This window comes from Chlamydotis macqueenii, chromosome 8 (genome assembly GCF_036417535.1).
Source record: "Chlamydotis macqueenii isolate bChlMac1 chromosome 8, bChlMac1.mat, whole genome shotgun sequence".
Lineage (NCBI taxonomy): Eukaryota > Metazoa > Chordata > Aves > Otidiformes > Otididae > Chlamydotis > Chlamydotis macqueenii.
In genome coordinates, this window is record NC_141563.1 from 11,057,601 (window position 1) to 11,079,644 (window position 22,044).

The following is a 22,044-nucleotide window of genomic DNA, read 5'->3' on the forward strand; positions in this document are numbered from 1 at the left end:
GAGCGGAGTCCCGCCGTTGCGAAGCGGGCCTGGGAGCCTCCCCCTTCTCCCGGAATGCGCCGGCTTAAAGGGGCGATGGCGAGGATGGGGCCCGCCTCGGGGAGAAATGTCCCTTTCCCGCCCTGTGGCCGCCGGCCCTGTGACGGGGCGGGGGGCGTGGATCGCTCCCCCTCGCAGCACCCTTGGCACCGCCTGTCGCCGGCGGGAGTGCCCCCCCCCCCCCCCCCCCCCCGCCATGGCGCCGGGCCCGGTTACCGCCTTTGCCCTGTCAGCGCCCAACAGAAGCCACCCGGTTCTGTACTTTAAAGGCGTTTCATAGGAAAAGGAAGAAAAAAAAAAAAAAAAAAGAAAAATCAAGTTTCTCCAGAAATGTGAGCACGTTGGCTGCGCTTTGCCAGCTGGGCTGTTCTGAACCCGTCGGTCTCATGCCCGGTCCAAGGGCACCGGCCTGAGAAAGAATGCGGGTCTGAGGGGACCTGTGTTGCCACCTCGGCTTCTTTAAATTTTAATTAATTTCCAGCAATTTTCATATCTAAACCCCGATTTCGGTGCTGCTTGGAGGCACCGGCTCTGTCAGAGATGGCCAAAGACTGGATTATGATTTTTAGCTATCACCATAAGATCGCCCTGTGACTTTTCAGGTTCAGGAATTGTGTAAAGATTTGTGTAAAATCCAGGAACCGTAGAAAGCCAAAACTGCTTTTAAAGGAGAAAGTGCCTGCAGAAGCGTGCTCAGGAAACAGGAAACTGCTGGTGAGATAGAAACTGGTGTGGGAGTCAAGGAAAGGCTTTGTCAATTCAGTGCTGGTTATATTCTGAGAAAGCCTGGATGCAGGCTGTGGCTGAAAGAGCAGGAAAAACACAGTCTGTTCTGTGAAAAAGACACACTTTCTTGTTCTGAAGTAAACACACGTTAAATAGAAGTCAACCCTTCGCTTCTTACGTGAACAGTGTGTGTGAGACTAGGAAATTACCCTGCTGCTGGTAGATGTTGCTACTACATTTGGTGCCACATGTTGGTGCGGTGATTCCTCTTTTTTGCCTCCCCAGAGCATTAACCTCGCCGTGATGAGATAGCCTCCGTGCCCAGAGTCCCCCAAACACCCCCAGCACCAGCAGAATGGACACGAGCGCGTCACAAGTCATTGCTGCATCATATTGTTCAGGCTGGAATTACACATCTCCAGCGGAAAGTTTAATTTCCGCTGCTTCCCCTCCTTTTCCTCAGTTTCTGAAATGAAGCCGGCTGCTGTGAAAGCGATGCTGAGCTCGTGCCATCATAGCAGAAGCTCTGGAAATGGCACGCTGGTGGAGCTTCTCAGGTTCAGTAACAGCCTAGCTGGTCCCTGCAGTTGAGAGTGGACACAGCAGGGCAGACAACAAGGCACAAGAGAGCAGGAAGCCGCATGGAGCAGATCGATGTGAGGGAGAGAAGGATTAGGATAGAGGGGAGAAGGTGGCAAAGGCTCTGAGCAGGATCAGAGGGCACTGCCACAAATCCCACTCCGTGGGGCAACAGGATCATCTGTCCATGTGTGGGAGGTTCCACAGATATCTGCTATTTGCCGTCAAAATCCACTTAAAACTTGTAACTGCAATTTCATCTTTTGACATACATCTTTGTATGTCTGTCACAGGACAGACCAAGTGACACAGTCATATTTCATTTGGTAAACCTGCACTCATTTAACTAAAACCAGCATTAAAGCTTATATCCCTATAAATACATGATCTGTGCTTTCCTTTCAATGTCTTACCTGCTGAAATACTCTGTCAAAGCATTGCAGTGTATTCCCCATAAACCCATTTCTTTTCCAACACAGAAAAAATCATCCTTACGTAAAATAGCCGTGTCTTAAAAGCACAAAACCCAGATAACTTCTCTAACTTTGCAATGCTTATGAGGGTAAATAACAGAAAAAAAATACCTTGGTCAATAAATTCTTACGACTGGAAACTCCCACGAAGCAGAGTGAGTCATTCTGCATGGCAGGAGTGGCCTGAAAGGCAGGAAGGACTGTTTCATAGATAGGATGGACACAACAACAAAACTTTCAGTTCACCATCTGTAAAAAAAGAATAATATTTGTGGATAAGGTTTGTGACAGCACAGGCATAATGAAACAACAGTGAAAAAATGACATGGCTGCTCCTTCAAAAGCAGGTGTGAGTCTTCAAGCACTTACTGCTCCAAATTGTGCTAATCACAAAATGATAGCAAGTCTCAAGAAAAATTGCTTTTAAGGAGAACTTAAATATATAAAGTTAACTGTAGAAATCAGCACATTATTACTGCAATTCTTTTTCTAAGTACACAGATCAGGTTAAATGAATTAGAACAAGTGGGGAGAGAGTAAGAACAAAGAGATAAAATGCAAAAAAAAAGGAAAAGCAACATAAAAACTTGAGAGGAAATAGCCTTTATAAAAGCAACTTTTACAGGAAATTCTGTCTGCTTTCAGAAGGCCAGAACTCCTGAGGTTGGCAGTCTCACTCTTCAAACAGACCTCTTTTAGGAAAAAAAGAAAACCAATATTTTCTTTCCTGTTGATTAAAAAAAAATCACAACAATGTGGTGTGCACCCACAAGCAATTTAAAATAGTGAATTAAGAGCACAATTAGCCTCTGTCCTTCTACAGCAGCTCCAACCAAGCACTAACACACCTATACACTAAGACATTTGACTCATTTGGGGCTTCTGAGGTCCAGAATGTTTCTAGTAAGTGCCACAGGGCAGCAAGCACTTTAATTTTCAGTCCTTCCATACTGCTTTAGCATCAGCATTTGTTCACAGACAAAATTTGAGTGTGTACACTAAGGAAAACCGCTCAGAAGTTTCAGCCTGTGATAGCAGAGCTTGGTTGTTCCACGGCTCTCAATTATTAAAGCAGGTTGATAAAAGTAACCCCCATGGAGAAAAACAACTCGCATTTGCTAATAAATGTAAGTGGATAGCTTGAGAATCCCCAGATGAAACTGCTGAACACCCAAGCATTTTGTTACCAGAATACACATGTCAGTTTACACTAAAAAATGAAGAACAGAAAAGCCTCGTGCTCGCCGTCAGCCTACAGGGTTGTCAGCCACCGGAGGAGGCACTCAGGCAACCTTGAAATCCCACTTGACACAATCTGGCTGGTTTGGGCAACATCATAAGAAGTTTCCAGCAGTTTCCTGCCTTGCTATCCATCACCCAGGGGCTTCCCACGGGCCCCACCGCTTTTCTCAGTGGACGCAATCAAAACAACAGTAATCACAGCAGACATCCATTCCCTGGCCACCAAATAACCAAAAGCATTTATAAGAAAGCAAGCAAGTCAGCAGATTCACCAAAGAGTCGATGTGAAAGAGTGAAAATTCAGAAAGGCTGGGTGATGAAATTCAGTGCTTTTACAGGTGGATGTGAAAAGAAACCACACTGCTGTCTCCAGTAGTGCATTGGGGAACACAGAAATAAACCTTTTCTAAACTGTTTCTTTTTATGAAGATAAAAGCCAACCTTTAGGCTTACTTGTTTTTCTGTCTTGGTTGAAAACTTTATTTTACTGAGGTGGATTCAATATTTTGACACAATCCCAGCTAGGATAATCTTAGCAATTCCACTGAAGCATATAAACAACTGCAAATTTCATTGACAGATCCATCACGTCTTTCTAGTGCCCAAAGTGAAAGGATCAAAGTGCCCGTGTGCCTTGTGGGATTTCAGTTCTGTTCTTGCCAGCTGGGCACTGCTTCGGTCTCAGCATCAATGACAGTGAGGAAAAAGCTTGATTTCTGCAGGCAATGGCCTACAGGCACGTCTAAAACAGGAGAGAAAAGCCGTAGCAGAGTTAAATCGTCTCACATTTGATTTCAACAGGGATGGCAGAAACTGCAGATGGGGGAACGAGGTTAAGGATCAAACGATCTCTCTCCACATGCAGTGCAACAAATGCAGCTTAGGACTAATGTCAGAAATGCACAAGAAATGCACTTCTGTATTTAAATTAAAATATGGTTTAAAGCCAGCCTGTTTAGAGAAGATGAAGGATAGGTCTGCAGAGAATGTGAATTAGTTTGGCAAACGTCTGAGGTTTCAGCGTAAAATTTGCCCACTCTCACTACCAGTAAAAGTACAGAATAAATCAGAGAACTGTGCTAGTTACTACATACTCATACCTATCACGATCTTATGGAAGCAGAATCCAGACTGTAATCTTACAATCAAGCTGAAAGAGAGAGCTACTAGCCGTAAAAGCGGAAGGTGTTTCATTACATGGTTTATTTCAGTTCGGCTTTCGTAGTCACTCTTTTGCAGATTCTCCTAAATGATCCTGTATGGCAACTACTGGTAGGTGAATAAAAAAGTATCTCTGAACCTCTTCATGAGAGGTAATCTGCTTCTTACAAATTTCTGCCAACTCAGGAGAAACAAAAGACATAAGCTGATTATTTTCTCTCTTTTCTGAAGTGGGTCTCGGATGTATCCTCATTTTCTCTCCTTAAGACTGTAATGTTGGGAAGAAATATTCTAAAACAAAAACAAAACATGAAAGGACTGTGCAGCTTTTCATCTTCCCGTTGTTAAGTTCAAACACACAGCCCAGGCTTTTCCTCAAAACCCATTTTGGTTAATGGATGTCTGGTGGTGTATACAAAATTAATTTGTAATCTTTGATTCCTAGCAGATAAGATTTTGATCTTTAGTCCCTCTTTTTATTCTGTAGTGATAGTCCTGTGCTGAATTTAAGCAACCACATCTTGTGGCCTACATTAGACTGTGGCAGTGACATCAGAAGGACCCGAGCCAGCCCTAACTGTACTTCCTTCCCCTCTCCGAGACCTCCACTCACCCGTCCAGTACCAGCATGAACCGCTGCCTTTGTAAAGCCCACCAATGAGGGCACTGGGAAAGGGACATGCATGGATGGGTGCATTCAGCCTTGAATCCAGTGGGCTTCATGAAGATGAGATGTTCCTCAGCGCTCCTCTTCTGCCCTTCTAGCTCTCCCAGTCTCAGTCAGAACACTAGCAGTGCACTGCAGGGATAAAAGTGTGCCAGAGGAACTGATGAAATTTATTTCTCTGTGGTATTAGATCTATAGTATAGAGACACTAAATTCAGCAAGAATAGTCTAAGGCTCAGTGCCACCTTCATCCTTGCACGACAGGGTCCACGGATGGATGCTCTGCCACCAAAAAATTCCCGCAATATTGAGGTTTCCTATGTGCTGATGAAGTTCTCTCTGTAAAGAGCAGGACTTGTTTACCCAGATCCATTTGGATAAGGTCTGAGTCCTGTTCTTCACCAACTTGCATAGCTATGCAAATCCTTCACATGCATGAGCTGGGGCTGTTTACACTAACTGTAAAACATTCCCAGTAGAACTATCTTCCAAGCCTGATAAAATGCTATCCCAGAAAGTAGTGTGTGTATTGGGGGTGGCCATGGGTGTCTTACCATGAAGGATGTTGACCTGGCTGACCACAGCGATGTTGTTTAACAAATATCCTTCCTGAACTTCCACCAGAATTCCCAAGATTGTTTTCAACAGAAAGCTGGATAACTTCTTTTGTGCAGTGCCAACAGGGCTGAAATTTTCTTCCCAGTTAATTCTTAATTATCATTTATGGTCACAACCTGTTTTTTTTTTTTAATAGCACAGTCTGCCAGTCAGTCTTGCCACGATTATCATTTTATTAATAGTAAATCATGTTGCTGTTTTATCATTTCTAAAACCTTTCTTTTCCTCACGCAAGATGGCCACTGAGAGCCGTAAATAGTTTGTCTTCACAAGCAACCTGCAGTTTGATTTGTAGTTACACCAGAAGAGTCACACCTGGATGCCCAGCTGGAGGATGGCAACACTAGCACGTCATTTTGGGATCTGGAGATTCACCCATCTCCCCCAGCTACTTGTTCCTGCCCCTAAAGCTCCTCAGCAACTTGTCTCTGGTCCCACATGGAGCTGAGTTGAGGCAGAGCGGCTTCCCCATCGCCTGACTTGTAGCCTACAGTGAATGGTCAGGAGCTACAAGGAGTTTGACCTACAGAGCTGCCTTTGGGCTACATACCCATGCCTGTCCTTGTCCATCTGTCAGCATGTCCCACCTCTAGTCTTGGTACCTCCCAGCTCACTATGTTCTCTCCATTGCCTCTGTCTCTGTTGATGGTCACATGGTGACCAGCTGAGAGGACAGAAGAGACATTCTCTGTACTCAAAGACCCCCTGCCACCAACGACTAAATAGACAAAAGAAGCAATTCAGGGAAAATCTGTTCAGCTCCTGTAGCGAAAAAAAAAAATACTTGGAATGAACAGAATCTTCTGAAAATATAGCTATTAAACTCTACAAAGTCTCTGCAAAGCTACAAAGCAGACATGAACTACAATTTTCAGAGATTTGTAACTCGGCCAGCTGTAGATAGATGTTTGCAAGAACACTAAAAGCTTGGTTTTGACATCAAGACCATTCCCCTGTCAAACATCAATCCCTTGATCTACTGTTCAGAAAGAACAGTGTCACAGTGAAATACATACAGTGGCTTTGATGTAAGCCGCACACTATAGTATTCCCTAATGTTTTGGTTTCGTCCAAATCCCTCTCAGCTGAAAATAAACATAAAAAGTCAACAAACATAATGACAATGAGACACGCACCGCATGCAATTTCAGTGGGAAGAAAAGGACCAGTTTTGCAAAATTACAAACAGCAGAAAAGTCAAGGTTGAAAATGCTCATGTTTGACAATGCTACTAGCTTTGTTTACAGTTAAATAAGGAACTGCTTTTGGTTTAGCAGAAAAGAGGGGCATGGTCTAGCGGTCTGACCTCCCTACCAGCATCACAGCTGTAGTGCCGACTTTTTTCCTGTTCCTTGGCAGAGCACTTAAACATACCTCATTCCTTCCTGATGATAAAAGTATCTAATATCTCTCCATTAACACATCGCTGTGCCTGCTAAGTGCTCTTGGACAAATCAAATCAAACTTGTGGTCCTCCGTGGTCTGTCACATCTGTTGAGACTGAGTTTTTCCAGGATGTCTTTACCTCCATTTGAGTAGCAGGTAGCCAGAAGATGGACCATCTCGGTGGGGTAACACAGTACCATTACTGACTTAAAAGTTACTTGATGTTTCTTCTTTTTCTTTCTCTGACTCTAGACTGTCAGGATTTGACTCCTCTCTCTTGTACCATTGCTAAGACTTCTGTTGGTAGTAAATAAATAAGTAGTAGGTAGCTATGGGTCTCGTCAGCCTCTGAAGAGCACCCACGACTCCTGCTGCAAAGAGCTGGGAGAAATGCCAGCACTCTGATATCCTTCCCTCCCTTCCCTTTTCTTTGAGTCAGCAGAAGATTCTCCAAAAACCCAGAAGGCTGGGTCTTGTGAGAAAGAGGATACAGTCTGCAGAGGCTAGAGGTTGTGGCCAGGGCTGTGTCTGCCCTACCAAGCCCTCAGGTAGAGTAGAGGGCAAGTCACAGTTTCTTGGGAGTGTTAAGTCTTACGATCTTGCAGTCATAAGAGGAACTGCGAAGAATGGAAACGTGGAAGACCATTCCCTGGTTGTTCTGTTGTCCGTAGGTATCACAGGGCTGGAAGATACCCTAATTTTGTGTGGACTAGGAATTAATCCTGATCCATAAGGTAGCGTGTTGGAACCTCATTCACTGGGAGCAACTGAATTCCTATTTCCTTCTGTGTCAATAATTTTTTGAATAAGTGAATTTATGCTCCTGGTTTGAAGCACGCAAAATACTATGTAAACACTCACACTTCTACTTATGGATTATCAAAAGCAAAGAGAAAAAATAAGATTGTTAGGGAAGGAAATGACATTTTTAAACTCATCAGTGGATACCATAAACAATGGAAAAATGTCTAAAATACCTTATAAATAGACTGTTTCCTGCTAAATATATCCTTTTTTTTTTTTGCTTTTGAAGTACCAGTAGCAAGCTACCTAAGGAGGAGATTTGAAAATGCATTAAAATAAGAACTTAGTAGGCAAGAAAAAATAATAGTTTTCACAGCTGTAAACTGCATTTTGCTTGATGGGAACCTCAACACACTACCCACATTTTCACCCCTGCCACTCAGTTCATGGAAATCTCAGAAAGATAAAGTCAAGTGTTCAGAAAAATGCAGTGATGCGAAGGGATGGGAAGTTCTAAGACCTGTACTCTGCTCTTCTACTTGTCAGATCCTTAAAGAATAGGAGATCTGTAGTCTCCTCAACCGTTATTCATGTCTTCCATTTTGGAGCTCAAGAAAGCCATTACATCAGAGACTTTAATTCCATTAAAAACATTTATCTGAGTAGATCGACTGCAACATTTATCTGACAATTTATTTTTGATACGTTAATTTACCTCCAGCTGTAAGCATGTTATTTTAAAATCTTATGAAGCAGTTAAAATCAAGATTTAGCATGTTAATTTATTAAACAGTGAATCGTAATTGTTTGTGATGGGGTTAACTTACAATAAGCCCCAGGAGAGGGTACAGAGGGTAGGCTACATCTTTATATGATGGTCACATCAATCCCTCCTGCTCCTGTTTTCTTGCAGATTCAGATACCTGTCAGTGAAAAACTGTTTTAATTTAATTAGCATTGAAATGACATTAGCGATTTAGATACCAGAACACGCTTCTCAAAAGTTATTTCTTATAATATTTTCAATCACAGAACGCTCTTTAAATAGTACCTCATAGTGACTGCCCAGTGTTTTTTTAACCTAGAATGTAGTTTTTGTTGGTCCACTTTTTGGCTTGAGTAATTCTTAAAACACATTTCACACCTCCCCATCAGCCACTGGCTTGTGGCAACCGAGTTTTTGCCACCCGAACTGTTTAACTTCAAAGGTTAAGAAAACAAAAAGGCTCCAGAACATAAACATCTCTTTACAGTAATACATACCTAGCATACCATTTTCATCAACGCTTCAGTGCAGGTCCCAAAGCTCTAAAATAGTATCTGAGATTTTGTACAGGTTTGTTCACTCCTGCATTTTCCTGTGTTTAAAACTAAGACAGGTCTCTGGATACGTACATCCGTAGGGAAGGCTGCCCTACTGAATGCTACTGTTTTACCAGACGCCGCCAGACACCATTTTAATGAATTTCACACCCTTGTTGGAGGGCTCTACAAACCCACAGACATACGCAGCTTCTCTTTCATTTTGGCAAACCACCTGTGTTTCTTCTTACAATGAAGTTGGTTGCATAATGGGTTAATTGGATTTAATGAGTTTTGCTGGATAGGTATCCCTCTGGGATACTCCCTTCCAATTAACTGATGCAAATATAAATGTAATTCCTCACACAGTACCTGAAAGCACAATAAGCTTCCAGATAATCACCAGGAGTTCTTTTCAGCTTGCCTTAATTTGTGAAAATATTTTAAATTGTTTTTTTTTTTTTTTTGTTCCACGTTGTGTTTATATCTTCCAGCCACTCCTTGCCCTCCCTGGATCTGAGGCTGTAATTCCCAAAGGAGCCAAGCTGCAGGAGACTTTCCCAGTTTGTTAGCCTGTAGAAGAAATCAAGCTTGAAAGCTTTTACTCGCATTTACCTCGTCTCCAGCTCAACTGTGGACAAGTACAGGTGCCCACAGGTTTAACAAATTCCACCTCCCAGGACAAGAAGCAATAACAACTGTTCAGTTACTAGAAGCCACGTGGCCAGGTCTCAGTTTAATAACATCTGACTTTCCAAACAGAGAAAAAAGAATGAACAACGCTGCACAAACAGATGACACCAAACTTCATTAGTCCCCTGAAGTGTACAACGGACAGTTAGCATTTTTCTCATACTGAACCCAAGCACTCATGGTCAAGTTTCCTTCCAGGTCACATTTGGGACAGCAGATGTTCTCCCAGTGTGTTATTCTCCTCACATCCTGCAGTTGAGATTGCCAATTGATTCAGGTTCCAGAGGATAAACAGGAGTTAGCTCAATGAAGCAATTGTTCATCCTGCTACAGATTACATAATTTTGCAGGCTTCTCTTGGATTCCTGCTTGAGGGGAGCTACAATGTGAAGGGGTGAGGAGCACAACTGGTAGCACAAAACAAGAGGTGCTTGCAGTTGCTCTTGGTAGGGATGCCTCGTGCTGTCCTGCATGGCTGGAAGGGCACTAGCACTGGAAAAAAAAATTTCATACTCATTGTTATGTCATTAACATGCCACTTTTTTTTTTTTTTGCTATATATTTGGGGCATTTAGGGATTCATCAAGGCTAGTTCTCTATAAACTGATTTGTGTGATCAACAACAAGAGACAAATTCAGTGTTCTTTGGTAAATAAGACATGTACAGGTTTATCCTGAGATATTGCAAAACAATTTTAATAGGGTTGTAATAGAAAGAAAAAACTTGATGAAATGTACTGGTAACAGCTGATATTGTTCAGCTGAATATCTTGAGTAAGGAAAACTCGGCATGCATTGTAGAATGTAGCATCTTAGAAAAGGAAAAAACAGATGAGCGGACAGATGGGCTGTGTCGAAGACAGTGCCATGCTTACAACCCTTGTGCTGTCTGGAACTGGACAGAAAGACCTCCAGTCTTCACAAGGACAGCCAGCCAGTTGTCTGTTTTGTTGTTGTCCCAGCCTGAACCGTAATGCTCTTTCAAACCATGGTGCTCTATAGTGCCATCAAGACTCTTCCAAAGACATTATGGCTTCTCCTGCATTTTTCACATTTCCTAGAGCTTGTGGAGCTGGGATTCTCCAGTAAATGGTTAGTTTGAAAAAAGACTACCAGAGATGGTACAGAGCAAGCACTCTTGTTACCTGCACGCAGTGCCGGAGCCGTCAAGAGGCAGAACCCACCTTTGCAGTATTCTTAAAATAGTGAGATACCACCTGGTTAAAGCAACAGCAGAGCAGTAGAAGATAGGGTACAGGCAGAGGATGCTAGCAATGCAATGGAGAAATACCTTTTGGAAAAACTTAAGATGAAAGAAAACAACTGGCTTGGGATCTGTGAGACTAAACCAGAGCATTTCGTTGTCGGTTCAGAAGATTTAATTATGCCTTCTGTTGGAATACTTGCTCAGATAACTCCTCTGGTTATCTCATGTATCCTTGATGCTATCCGTGATGATATGTATCCTGACGATCCATGAAAACTCATGTTAAAATCAATAGGCTAATGACCTATGGTATATTTAATATAACAGAACTTCACCATGGATCTCTTTCAGTGGAGGAAGTTATCTTTCCGTGGGATAAAATGTACATTACTAAGCACAGTATGTTGTGATTAGAGATTTTTTTTTTCCTTAGAAAGACAACTAATGTTCTCTTTTAAGACTTCTGTTATGTAAACACTTTCAGCTCAAGATTAAGTTCCCACCCTTCTCTTGGATAAGCTAACTGGGCTGAAGTCTTTTTGTTAGACCTATTTTTGGCCTTGGATACTTTGGGATCACTTTGAACTCTCTCTAAATTTTTAACACTGTAAAAATGCTGGATGTGACATTTTAAAAGTCATCTTTCCATTAGCATATGCAGAAATAAAATAAATGGTTTTTTACACACGTCTTTGAAGCCACTAGATGTTCACAACTTTTTGTTCACCTATTTATTTACAGTGATTTTTACATTGTCCTCAGAGATAGCTTTCCACACAGTCAGCTGGGCAGATCTGGGTTACTAAACTTGCTTTCCTGACAAAGATCGTTTACTTGGAACAAAACAAACCAGACTTGGGTCCATATTTAAGTTTACAGTAGCTTGTCCTCCTTTGGTCTTCTTTGGAGAGTCTCCACTCAGAGTTTGAAGGTCACCTTTACAGAAGCTGAACCTGGAAAGTTTCAGTCCGAAAACAAAGGCTCCATCGAAGCTGGGAGCAACTCAAAATAAGTTGTATCGTGTGGGAAAGCTAAGCAAGCTACTTGTGTTGTTTAGACAACTTTGAATATATGAGTCACAGGCAATGAGTAAAAGAACCATCTTTTAACAAGTAAATTCAGAAACCAGCATTTGGGACAGCTTAAGTGCGCTTTTGTTGCTCCCTTGTAGATGTTGGTTACTATAGCTACCTGATGTAGCCATTATTTGTAACGTATATTGCACATAGACTCAAAAATATTCTGCCTGGAAAGAATTACAGGAAGATAAGATATTCTTCTCACAAATACCGATTTTTAGTTTACTATTATAGACCATTTATTTAAGTAGCCTTGTGGGTTGAATCACAAGACCATACAGCTATGTCTGTCTCTCTGGTCCTTTCTGTGCATGGTGATGCTAACTTGGAGAGGTACCGACATATGTAGCCTTTTGTCTTAATTAGGTTGCTTGCAAACAACCACAGAGGTCATCATGTCAGCTCAAAGCCTCCGTATCTTTTGCTAAACCATCTTCCTCTCATTTTGTAAATACACCAAGAGAACTGGTGGATAACGTCCTGGAGGAGCTGGAGCTTTGCGTAGCAGTGCTGGAAGCCTGGCCTGGAGAGGGACAGGGTGATGCTGGATTTGAATTGCCCAGGCATTGGAAGTTGTGAGGCATTTAGCTTTTTGCACTAGTTTGCCATTCACAGATGATACAGCATTAACTGAGGAGCTGTATCCGTAGCAGAAATATTTTAAAGGTTGCTTTGTTTTGGTAATGGTATAAGAGGAATCACACAGAAAACTTGAATCTAAAAATGCAGTGAGACTGAAAATGTACGTTGAGTAAATCCATGTCACATTGCTAGGAAGCTTGCCTGGCTGAGCTGACCTCACACAGAAATGTTTATCAGCTTCTAGCTGCCCCATCCTTGGCTCCACAGAAATCTCTGGTACCTGATCTCCTCACTCAAGCAGTGTGTCCTCCCCTCACCTTATTCTTCCAGTGGCATTGACCCTTGTACTGTTCTCAGTGCACGGCATTTTCTTAAAAATTGCTATAGCAATTTATGTCGAGAGCTGACAGGACATTTTAAAATATCTTTTTGGTAAAAAATGTCAAGTAAGCCACATTGGTAAAGACTGTGATGACTCCTGTGATTGAGAACCACTCAGGGAGATAAGGTTGTTGCAACATTGTCTATGTCTATGTCTATCACATTTATTGTGATAAATTTAAAATGACACTTCTAAAGCAATTGGTTTGAATCCCAGAGATTTTTCCTTGGAAAAAAAAATAAGACTAAATTGTTTGAAAACTTTGTTGAGTCAATGCAAAAATCTTTCTGAGTTTTGAAAAATTTAGTCTTGGACTTTGTCCTGAGTGAGGGAAGAAAAAGAAAACTCTCGCAAGTCTGCAAACGTGAAAATGCTCTCACATTTAGCTGTTCATTTGTTTTGCTTCATTTTTGGTGCCTCAGCCTTAGAATAAAGATTATCAAATGACAGTCTGTAATTGGTAAGCAGATTTTTCTCTGCTTATGAATTGCAGACTGTCATTTGATTGCAAAGACCCCTAAAGAGCAGAGTAGGTGAGGGCCATACGAGCGTGCGGTTAGAGGAACCGAGCCAAAGTGTGGTTCCCAGCAGAGAGCAGCAACATTCATTCGTGCAGTGGGTTTCGTATCTGCTGCAGTCTTTCTTGTTAATAGTATTAAAAGTATTGTATCTGTAAATCATCTTTAGGATGTTAAAAGATTATCGTGTTATTGCCAAGAGTGAGCATGTAGGATCTACTTCCACACAAATGCAGTAACTGCTTGCTTTTCATCCAGCGTAAGATTGCCTCTTCAGGAATATGTTTAATGCTAGTGAGATGGTTGTTACTGTTTACTGTGAGTTTTGGGAACAAACTGGTATTAAAGCTGGAGTCTAGCTCTGGTTCTCCCACTGTCTGATGATGATGGTGATCCTTTTTTTAGCAGTCATTAGCATATGCAGGGGAACATCTTTCTGCATGATTTATCCTAATTTATATAAAACCAAGATCAATGTGTGTTGCACCTTCAACTTCTACCTAATTATCAGTGTCCTCCTATAGATGCTTTGTGATCTGTTACCACTGTCACCACGTGAACACAGGTGCTCCTACAAAAAACAAGAAAACCTCTTGGGAAGCAAACTTGTGTGATATACTCCTGCATCAGAGATGCTCCCAAGGCTGACGGCCCCTCCAGTGCCTCTCCTGGGCTGAAAACGTTGGAAATTCCTTAGCGAGCTGTTCGACGGGCGCTTTTTCTCTCCGCTGCAGGAAGGATTGGTGCAGGATGAAGATGCTGACCTACTGGTGCCTACTTCCAGTCTGTTCTTTTTGGTCAGTGTGGCTTAACTCATCTGTTACTGTATCACCCTTGCTCATCTTCTTCCTTACCAGTGTGGCAGAGCCGTCTCACTTCTGTTGGGCTAACACGAGTACACCTCTCCTGCTTGAGTGCACACAGACAAAAAATTTTAACCCCTCTTCTCTTTTTCTTCTTTTGTGGCAGACTGCTGCCTTGCCTCAATGCCAAACTCTGTTCCAGAAGCATTGCGGCGTCTCTGGCTAGTCCTGCAAGCAGCCTGCCAGCTCCACTAGCCAAACCAAATGTCTGCGTTAGCCCTAAGGGAGGAGGATGAACCATTTTATGGCAGCTGCAAAAGGTCACACAGTAAACACCAGTGCTACTGCTCATCTGTTGTCTGAGCTCATCCAAGTAGTCTGGATGTGTGTGTGGTATGCATGTGAGCAAGCGGTTCAAAGCTCGCTCATGGCTCTTCAAGATCCAGGTTACAAACTAGAGAATTAGCAAAATTAGCTGATTAATTTGGGGTTGTTCTATCTAGTATGAGACCAATTGTTCAAATGAGATGAGTCCAAAGACCCGTGACACCTGAAAATCTTTGTCTTAAAATACACATTCTCCCTTTCCTGCATAAATCTGTGCAAGGTCCAGGACTTCTTGGCTTTATTTGTTTGTTTATAAACATGGGGGGATTCCAAGAGATTATACGTATTTAAAAGCCTAACATTGTTTCACAGTCAGGGATGTTCTAGAAATCTTCTAATCTGGCTTCTCCTAAGAACCTCTCCAAGCTGTTTCCATTGTTGTGATGAGTTTGCCTATTATGAGTTTAGTAGCCCTTTCCTTCTGCTTTCAGAGTTGTTTTTGCAATGTGCTTACATATTGTCATTTCCTTCAGCCTTATCTCTCTGCAGGGATGTATTCAGGAGACTGCTTGAAACATCCAATAATGCTACTGATCTCGAATTCTTGTCTTTAAGAAAGTTTTGGTTATTTTGTATGCTACTGATTATATTCTGCAGAAGAACAGATAAGTTTTATTATCCTGGAATGCTTCCTACTCTTCTCCTTCCCTCCCATAAATGATAGTTATGCCAGAATTTTGTCTCATCTAATTGTATTTTTTCAGTCTTCCCATATTAGGAAAATTATTTGCAAACTTCTGTGAGTTTAAAAAAAAAAAAAAGACAACTTTTTCCTGTTCTCTATTGGTGTTGTATCCACTTGCATACCGTAACGTGAAGACATCCTTTACATCCTTCAGTGCTGTCATTTGGAGGGGTTGGGATGATGATGAAAGTTGTAAGAAATAACCAGCTCTGGTTGAGGAACTATTTGTGCTGCAGCAGGTCACCATTTTCAAAAAAAACCATCTGGAAATGTCTAAAATCTTGTGTTTGGAATCGATTCATTATCAAAGTAGCGTTAAAGAAGAATGGGCAGCTGGAGAAGCTGATGAATACTGGAAAAAGTGAATTAGCAAGGCTATCTGAACTGCTGAAGATACGGAGGACTTACATCTCCAGTAACCCTTCTAGGTCATTTGCTACCTGAAAATTTACAAGAAAAAAACAAAAAGAAAAAATAAAAATAACTATTCCAAGGTATGTTTGATGCTTGTTATCTTTAAAAAAATACTTTTTGTTAACAAGTGGTGAAGGACTGATCTGTGCTGATGAATTACCAGCTGCAGGACTACGCTGCATCTCAAGAGAGCGTGTGTGTAGATTCACACTCCAAACAGGCTACATTAAATCAGGTTAAGATTTTAAAATAATTTAAAACCTAAAAATGTGTGCCTGTGCAGCTGCCTTAACACATTGCAGAAGTCAGGCATGACCACGTGCTACTTTTGAGCCTCCTCGTAAGTCAGCAGCTCCTCGGATTGCCTGCCCATCACTTTCTTTCGTGTTTCTGAAACTCATGTTGGACTTCACAAAATTGGCTCAAGGGCTGAGCTGCACAGGAAATTTTCTCTGAGTTTGAACAGTGCAATTAGGCAGACAACTTCATTCCCTGAACTTGCGTGCTTTAAAGTCAGTTCCACAGCAAACCGTATTTCCAAGTTCTGGGGTCCATAAAATAACTATTTTCTAATTGGATGGCTGCTTTGTTTAATACAGAGCCTGAGTGGTACCCACGGAATGAGCATCTGATTTATTACCATCCTCATTTAATCTATCTTGCTATGAAGAAATGCTTACACTCAATCCAATACTATGTATACGTAACACTTCCAGCACGATCTCTTAATTCTTGTTAGGTGAAAGGAGGTTGGTTCAGTAGGAAAACTAACAAATGTATTATTCCACTGCTTCTAGTGAGGAGCAGAGTGCTTCTGTCACCATTTTAGGGGTAAGAATTAAGGTAAAAATTGTTCAGGGGGAAAAAAAAAAAAAAAAAAAAAAAAGATTTTTTTGTTGAAAAGTCTGGAGCTTGTTTTCCAGGTTCTTTAGCAATTTCTAAGTACTTTGAAATGGCAGCTTTCATTCCCTGAATATCCATGGGCTGACATGCAAATGCCTTGCACATAGCACACAGAGTATAAAGAATGTACAAGCAATGTGAAACTGGATTAAATCTTCTGTCTGGAATGACATGGGAAATGTGGCAGTATCAGGGAGAAAAATCTCTTTTCTCATGTAAATGCGCATATAAATTCCTTATTTATGACCTGAGTGATTATGTACCAGAAGTACTCACAACTAGAAATATTTTATATCTAGTGGGTCAGAAGTATATTGGGCAAAATTTTCTATTTATTTTCTGGCACAGTATAATAAAGATTTTTTTTTTTTGGTCATAATGTATCCTTGTATTAGATAATGTACTATGTTTAAATTCTACGTCTTAGATCCATGGTTTGTGGTTGTCCTAAAACTTTGAGCTCTGATCAGCACCTGGTATTTATAGATTGTTTCTTCCATCTCCGCTCCTTAAATTCATCTTCAGAAAAATCTTCTGTTGGAGCAGGAGAACTCCTAATGTCAAAGTCTACCCTTCGTCCCTCTGCAGATTCTGATATCACCACCAGCAAAGCTCCTACTTCAGACAGTGCCAGATTTCTGAGTCACTCGAAGACTTTCAAAAAATTAAAGTTTATAATGCTGCCTTGGAAAATACGGCATCACTGGAAGTTGCTCAACACAGTTTTCTGCTCTGAGAGCATCCAGCAGGCCATGCTTATGCAGTTCCCCCCATGCAGAGTTTGGATCATCTTAAATCCTCAAATTTTTTTCTTGCCACCAAATCCCAGAATTGATCAGCCCTGCAGAGCGAAGAGGTGAAAAGTGGAGGCCAAGTAGAAAGCAGATATAGAAAACATCTTCAGGAATGTCACTTATCAGTGCATGGAATGAAGAAGAGTTCCTTTGTAAGAAAGCATAGAATTAATACTGAAATTAAGTATAATTCTCTTTAAAACCATTGGACATCTGCTTCATGTTTCCAGTTTTGTGTTGGTAACACAAGTGAGATAACAATGTTTGAGGGGCAAGCCAAGGAAAGCAAGTTTTGTCTGGATGAAATAAATACAGCTGTGGAAAGGGCAGGTGGCTAATGCTACAGCACATCTTTCACTCTTCCAATGTCCATCCCTTCTGACTCCCTAACAGGCTTTTACCAGTTTTGATTAAAGAAACAGTGCTTCACCCGTACCTGCCTGCTGCTGCCCCAGGCCAGCATAGCTGGTTTTGTGGCTATGCTCTGAGAGGTAAGGGAGTTTTGGCCAAAAAAAAAAAATCCCAAAACCATTCATACGCATACATTTATTGTAAGCTGGAGCACTTCCCTCATCTTGTTCACACAGGTTTTCCTCCACAACACAGCCTGACCGTAGAAACCCCTTGAGAGTAATCTGTACCTGTGGGTATTCCCGGGTGCCAGTCTGAGAGGCACGGAGGAAATCACACTTCGCCGGAGAGCTTTGTGTCCCCTCTGTGTCTATATACTTCCCAGGCAGCCAGCTGAGCTTTGAATGTTTGGAATCCACAGCCTGCAATTTCAATGAATTCTAATGAAAGAATTGCTCCCTTCCACATGTATTTGGAAGAATGATGCGTGACTATTTTGGAGTAGCAACGGAAATGAACACTGCCTCAGATGAAGGGCACAGTCCATGCTTCTGAGATCGCTTCAGGTTCTGCAGAGACAAGCAGCACTACACCAGTGTTGAAAAAGGTATTCCATGTTCCTGCATCATCTGGATCAGCTAAAGAGCTCATCAGCTGCCATGCCAGGAGGTGTAACACAGCATGCAGCAGGCCAGTGGCTGGCTGCAAAGGAACCAAGTGCTGCCTGGCACAGACAGAAAACCACAGCAGCAAGGCCTATTTGCACAGCTTATTTGACAAAAAAGAAAAATCCCCATTGAGTCCAATTTCTGTCATTTGAAATTTGTTTGGCAGAGAATGGGTTTAGACACTGAAAAGGTTTCCTCAGAATGCCTTATATCTCCTACAACCAAAACTAACAACAGAGGGCTTCAAAATCTAAGTCCAAATCCAAACACAAAATTAAACTTATAGCATGTAAGTCTTTACAAACAAACTTTTTATTAAGAAATAAATCATACAGCTTGCAGTAAATTCCCTAAGGGCACGATATATTACAGAGCTGTAATTGTACTAAGGAACTAAAATAGCAAACAGACTGGTAACAGCAAGAAAGGGATTCGGGACAGTCAAAGTGGAAAGACGTCACTGAACTTCCCTAACTACCACCTGCCCCTCCCCACATCCCCACAGCCTCCTCTGTACCCACCGCCTGCTCCTCGATACCCTCCTCCTCGATAGCCGCCCCCCGGGCTACCTTGGTATCCTCTTCCTCCTGAGCGCCTGCCGGCGTAGCTGTAGCCACCGTACCCTCTACCTCTGTAGCCAGAGCCACGTGGGTAACCTCCCCAGCCTCTGGGGCCACCTCCATTGTCATAGCGAGGCATTTTGGGGGGGCGCGGACCATCGCCAAACCTGGCAAAGAGAAGCATTACATACTTGATGCAATCTTACGTATTCAATTGTTTAAAATAATACAGGAATAATCAATTGCCAAGATACTCAGTTAAGATGTCTCTATTTTCTGTTAGCAGAACGTGACGTTTGAATTACAGTTGCACTTTTGCATCTTTTCCACTTCAGTAAAGAAAAGCTGGGAAATAGCCTGCCGTGCCACATATGCAGTCCCTCCTCTAAATTTCAGGCAGGTCTACAGTTGGGATAGAAAGTTTTGCCCTCAATCTCACTTCTCCAGCTCACACAAATGTGTAGGGAGCCCCTTTCCCATTTATGTGAGCACAGTGATCTTTATTTTGCTCCTTGCAAAACACAGTGAAGTGTACATCTAAGCTGTTCTTTGTTTTGATCCTTAAATTACTAACAGCCCATGGGTGTTTTTATTTTTCTTTGCTTCAGAAGCAAGACACGGAAACAACGGGCAATGGAGGGGTGCAAGCACAGTCAAACATCTGTTTTATTTCCAAAGATGAATAGGTTTGCTCAAAATAAATGTGAATTATCTTCTCTTTAAAAATCATTATGTTTAGAAGAGGTGATGACAGCTATTATTCTTGAGAGCTGCTTGTCCTTCCTGAGGGAAAAGGCAGTGATGTGTCTACATCAGACTTTGAACATGACAAATTTTACATACACTGAGACTACTGACTTTGAAATGAAAGCCTGAAGCTCCTGTCCGCATGGGACAAGGCTCCCCTGGTGATTTTAGCTCTTGGCTTTGCAGCCACTGCTGCAGGGAGGAAGCAGTAGAGCTGACAGCTCTGACCTGCTCTGTTCAGGCTCTCTGTGTTCCTGGGGGCAGAGGCGGCAAGCGCTCCACACCCCAGAGCTCCGACTGCACAAGCCAACAGAGCCCAGCTAACCTTGCATTGGCAGCCATGAGGCTGATGCCTGCGGCTGATGGCCTGGAGATCTGACGGATCACATTCAGCATTCGCTCATTTGCTGGGTCCAGCTGCCGAATGATCTCAGGATCTTTAGTCACTTCCACAACAAGAGCCTCCATCGCCGCACGCAGGGCAGTGATGCAGGCAGCCACGTTGTGGGGCATCTTCAGCTTGATCCTAGAGCACAAAGAAGTACATTAGTTGTGTAACGACCTCTAGGAGAAGATCCATTACGAAAGATGTTGTGTAGAGTGGCTTTTCACTGAGTGCTGCACATACTGAGCCAGAAATCTATATTCTCATCTTTGAAATTCTAATTTATCAATGAAGGGATGCAAAATATCGGAGGCAAATTTGTGAGATCCCTGAAATCTGACATTGTTAAAACATAAATATCCTCTTGTTTAAATTTGCCCTCCAGATTTAACATACTCTGGTAACACCAAGAGGTAACCTCTAGCATCACAACAGAAAGATACAAAAATATAAAGTAAACTAAAAACACAAGACTCCTCAAGATTTTGAAAGCTCCAGGCCACCCTAAAAAGTATTACTGAACTAAGCTTAGGCAATTCTCTTTCATTGTACTGACCAGAGGGTGGAGGTGGGGAGAAAAGACATCCAGATGGTACTTGGTCATGGCCATAAATGTATGCTGCCAGAGGCAACCAACAAATCCTTAGCATTTCTCTCCTCAAGCTGTGTTTCCAACACTTAAAAACAAGGTCTCCTTGGCCTCTGTCTGAAGAGGAGGTCTAAAATAAGTAGTACCTCTTATTCAGGTTCCAGTTAAAGGGGAAAAAAGCAGCAGCTTTTATGGCAACTGCCTGGTATCACATTCTCAATTTAAGCAGATAAACTGCAAGAAACAGCGCTGCCACTATAAACCCCTCCCTTCCTCACAGGAAACAAAAGTAATGCCCTCACAACTAACCTGTAGTAGTGTACAGCTTGCTCTAGAGGTCCTATTCTAAAGGGATTTTTATGTCTGTGTCAGCAGCCGCTCCCCCCTCAGTCCGTGTTCTTTCATAGACCCAAACATTACGAGCACCAAGGGGGTCCATACCAGTCATCTACCAGAATGAGCTCCCCATCTGACAGGACTTTCTTGGAAGCAAAGAGAAGCAGCTGCAGCGGGCTCACCAAGGTCATTGCTTTGGCAGAGATGGCTCGTGTTCGAATCTGCAGGTGGAAGAGGAATACAACTCTTGAAATGGAAAACAGATCCCTACACCTTCCTCTGGCCACTAAAATCAGACAATTTTGTAAAAGAAAAAAACAACATCCCCAAAAATTAGATATAATGATAGGAAATTGCAAGAGCACACACGCATACAAAACTAAACGCTGGGCAGACGTTTAGAAGGATTCAGCACTGGCTGGTGTAAACAAACACCAAAACCTACCTGCCACTTAAAAGTACTCATTTTTCCATGACTGCATGTCTGCAATTATACAGCTGACATTTTCCAAGAGCCATCTCATGCTTTGCTGACCTAAAAATGACCAAGGCATAGCTGAATTATCTTCCCACCTTTTGCACTCCTGGGGCTGCGATGAAAAGCTCGTTGCTTCTTTCATAGGATCCTACACATGCAAACTTGGAAGTTGCTACGCCTCCGTGCAACCAGCCTGCTTTGTCATTTTATAGAAAGAAGGCGTTAAACTTGTACTTGAAGTGAGCACTTGGACAATAACAAGCCATCTGACCTGAGCCAGAGATAACAGCACTGACTGCACGGGCTACTGCCCTTCATTTTAAAGAGGAATTGAAGAGTGGTACTTGGGATTTCAGCCTCCCACCCTGACAGCTGCCTTTCCCTCTCCTTTCTTTCACACAGGAGCATGATGGGCAGAATCTGCTGTACTGGTTTGTCTTAAGGGAGAAGATTTCCTCCTGCCTGGAAGCTACCACACATGCTCAAAAGAGAGAAACTTCCAGAATAGAAATTGTGACAGAAAAATGCCCAGTGCAAGCAGCAGAA

At 42.2% G+C, this 22,044-nt stretch overlaps 2 protein-coding genes across 6 annotated transcripts in view; one reads left to right on the forward strand and one right to left on the reverse strand.

Annotated features, from left to right (window-relative positions):
• Positions 1 to 9,638: 9,638 nt before the first annotated feature.
• DHX9 (DExH-box helicase 9) overlaps positions 9,639 to 22,044 on the reverse strand; it is a 36,463-nt gene continuing 24,057 nt past the window's right edge. The window contains exons 25-30 of one of the 5 annotated variants that reach the window (XR_015259254.1): positions 21,126 to 21,241; positions 20,036 to 20,236; positions 18,973 to 19,130; positions 18,260 to 18,304; positions 18,026 to 18,157; positions 16,799 to 17,532 (exon numbers count right to left, since the gene is read on the reverse strand). Coding sequence is in view for 3 of the 5 variants with exons in the window: in XM_086753888.1 (XP_086610014.1) it covers positions 10,010 to 10,122; positions 18,973 to 19,130; positions 20,036 to 20,236; positions 21,126 to 21,241 (588 nt within the window). In the remaining 2 variants the exon portion in view is untranslated. Of the gene's footprint in view, positions 10,123 to 16,798; positions 17,533 to 18,025; positions 18,158 to 18,259; positions 18,365 to 18,696; positions 19,131 to 20,035; positions 20,237 to 21,125; positions 21,242 to 21,454; positions 21,692 to 22,044 lie in introns of those variants that run through there. The other 4 variants (XR_015259253.1, XM_086753888.1, XM_086753889.1 and 1 more) reach the window with 4 other exon arrangements.
• Positions 10,619 to 15,638, forward strand: SHCBP1L (SHC binding and spindle associated 1 like). The gene is given in 4 exon segments (XM_086753514.1): positions 10,619 to 10,722; positions 10,858 to 11,107; positions 12,283 to 12,492; positions 15,291 to 15,638. Coding segments are annotated over 4 exon segments (912 nt in total).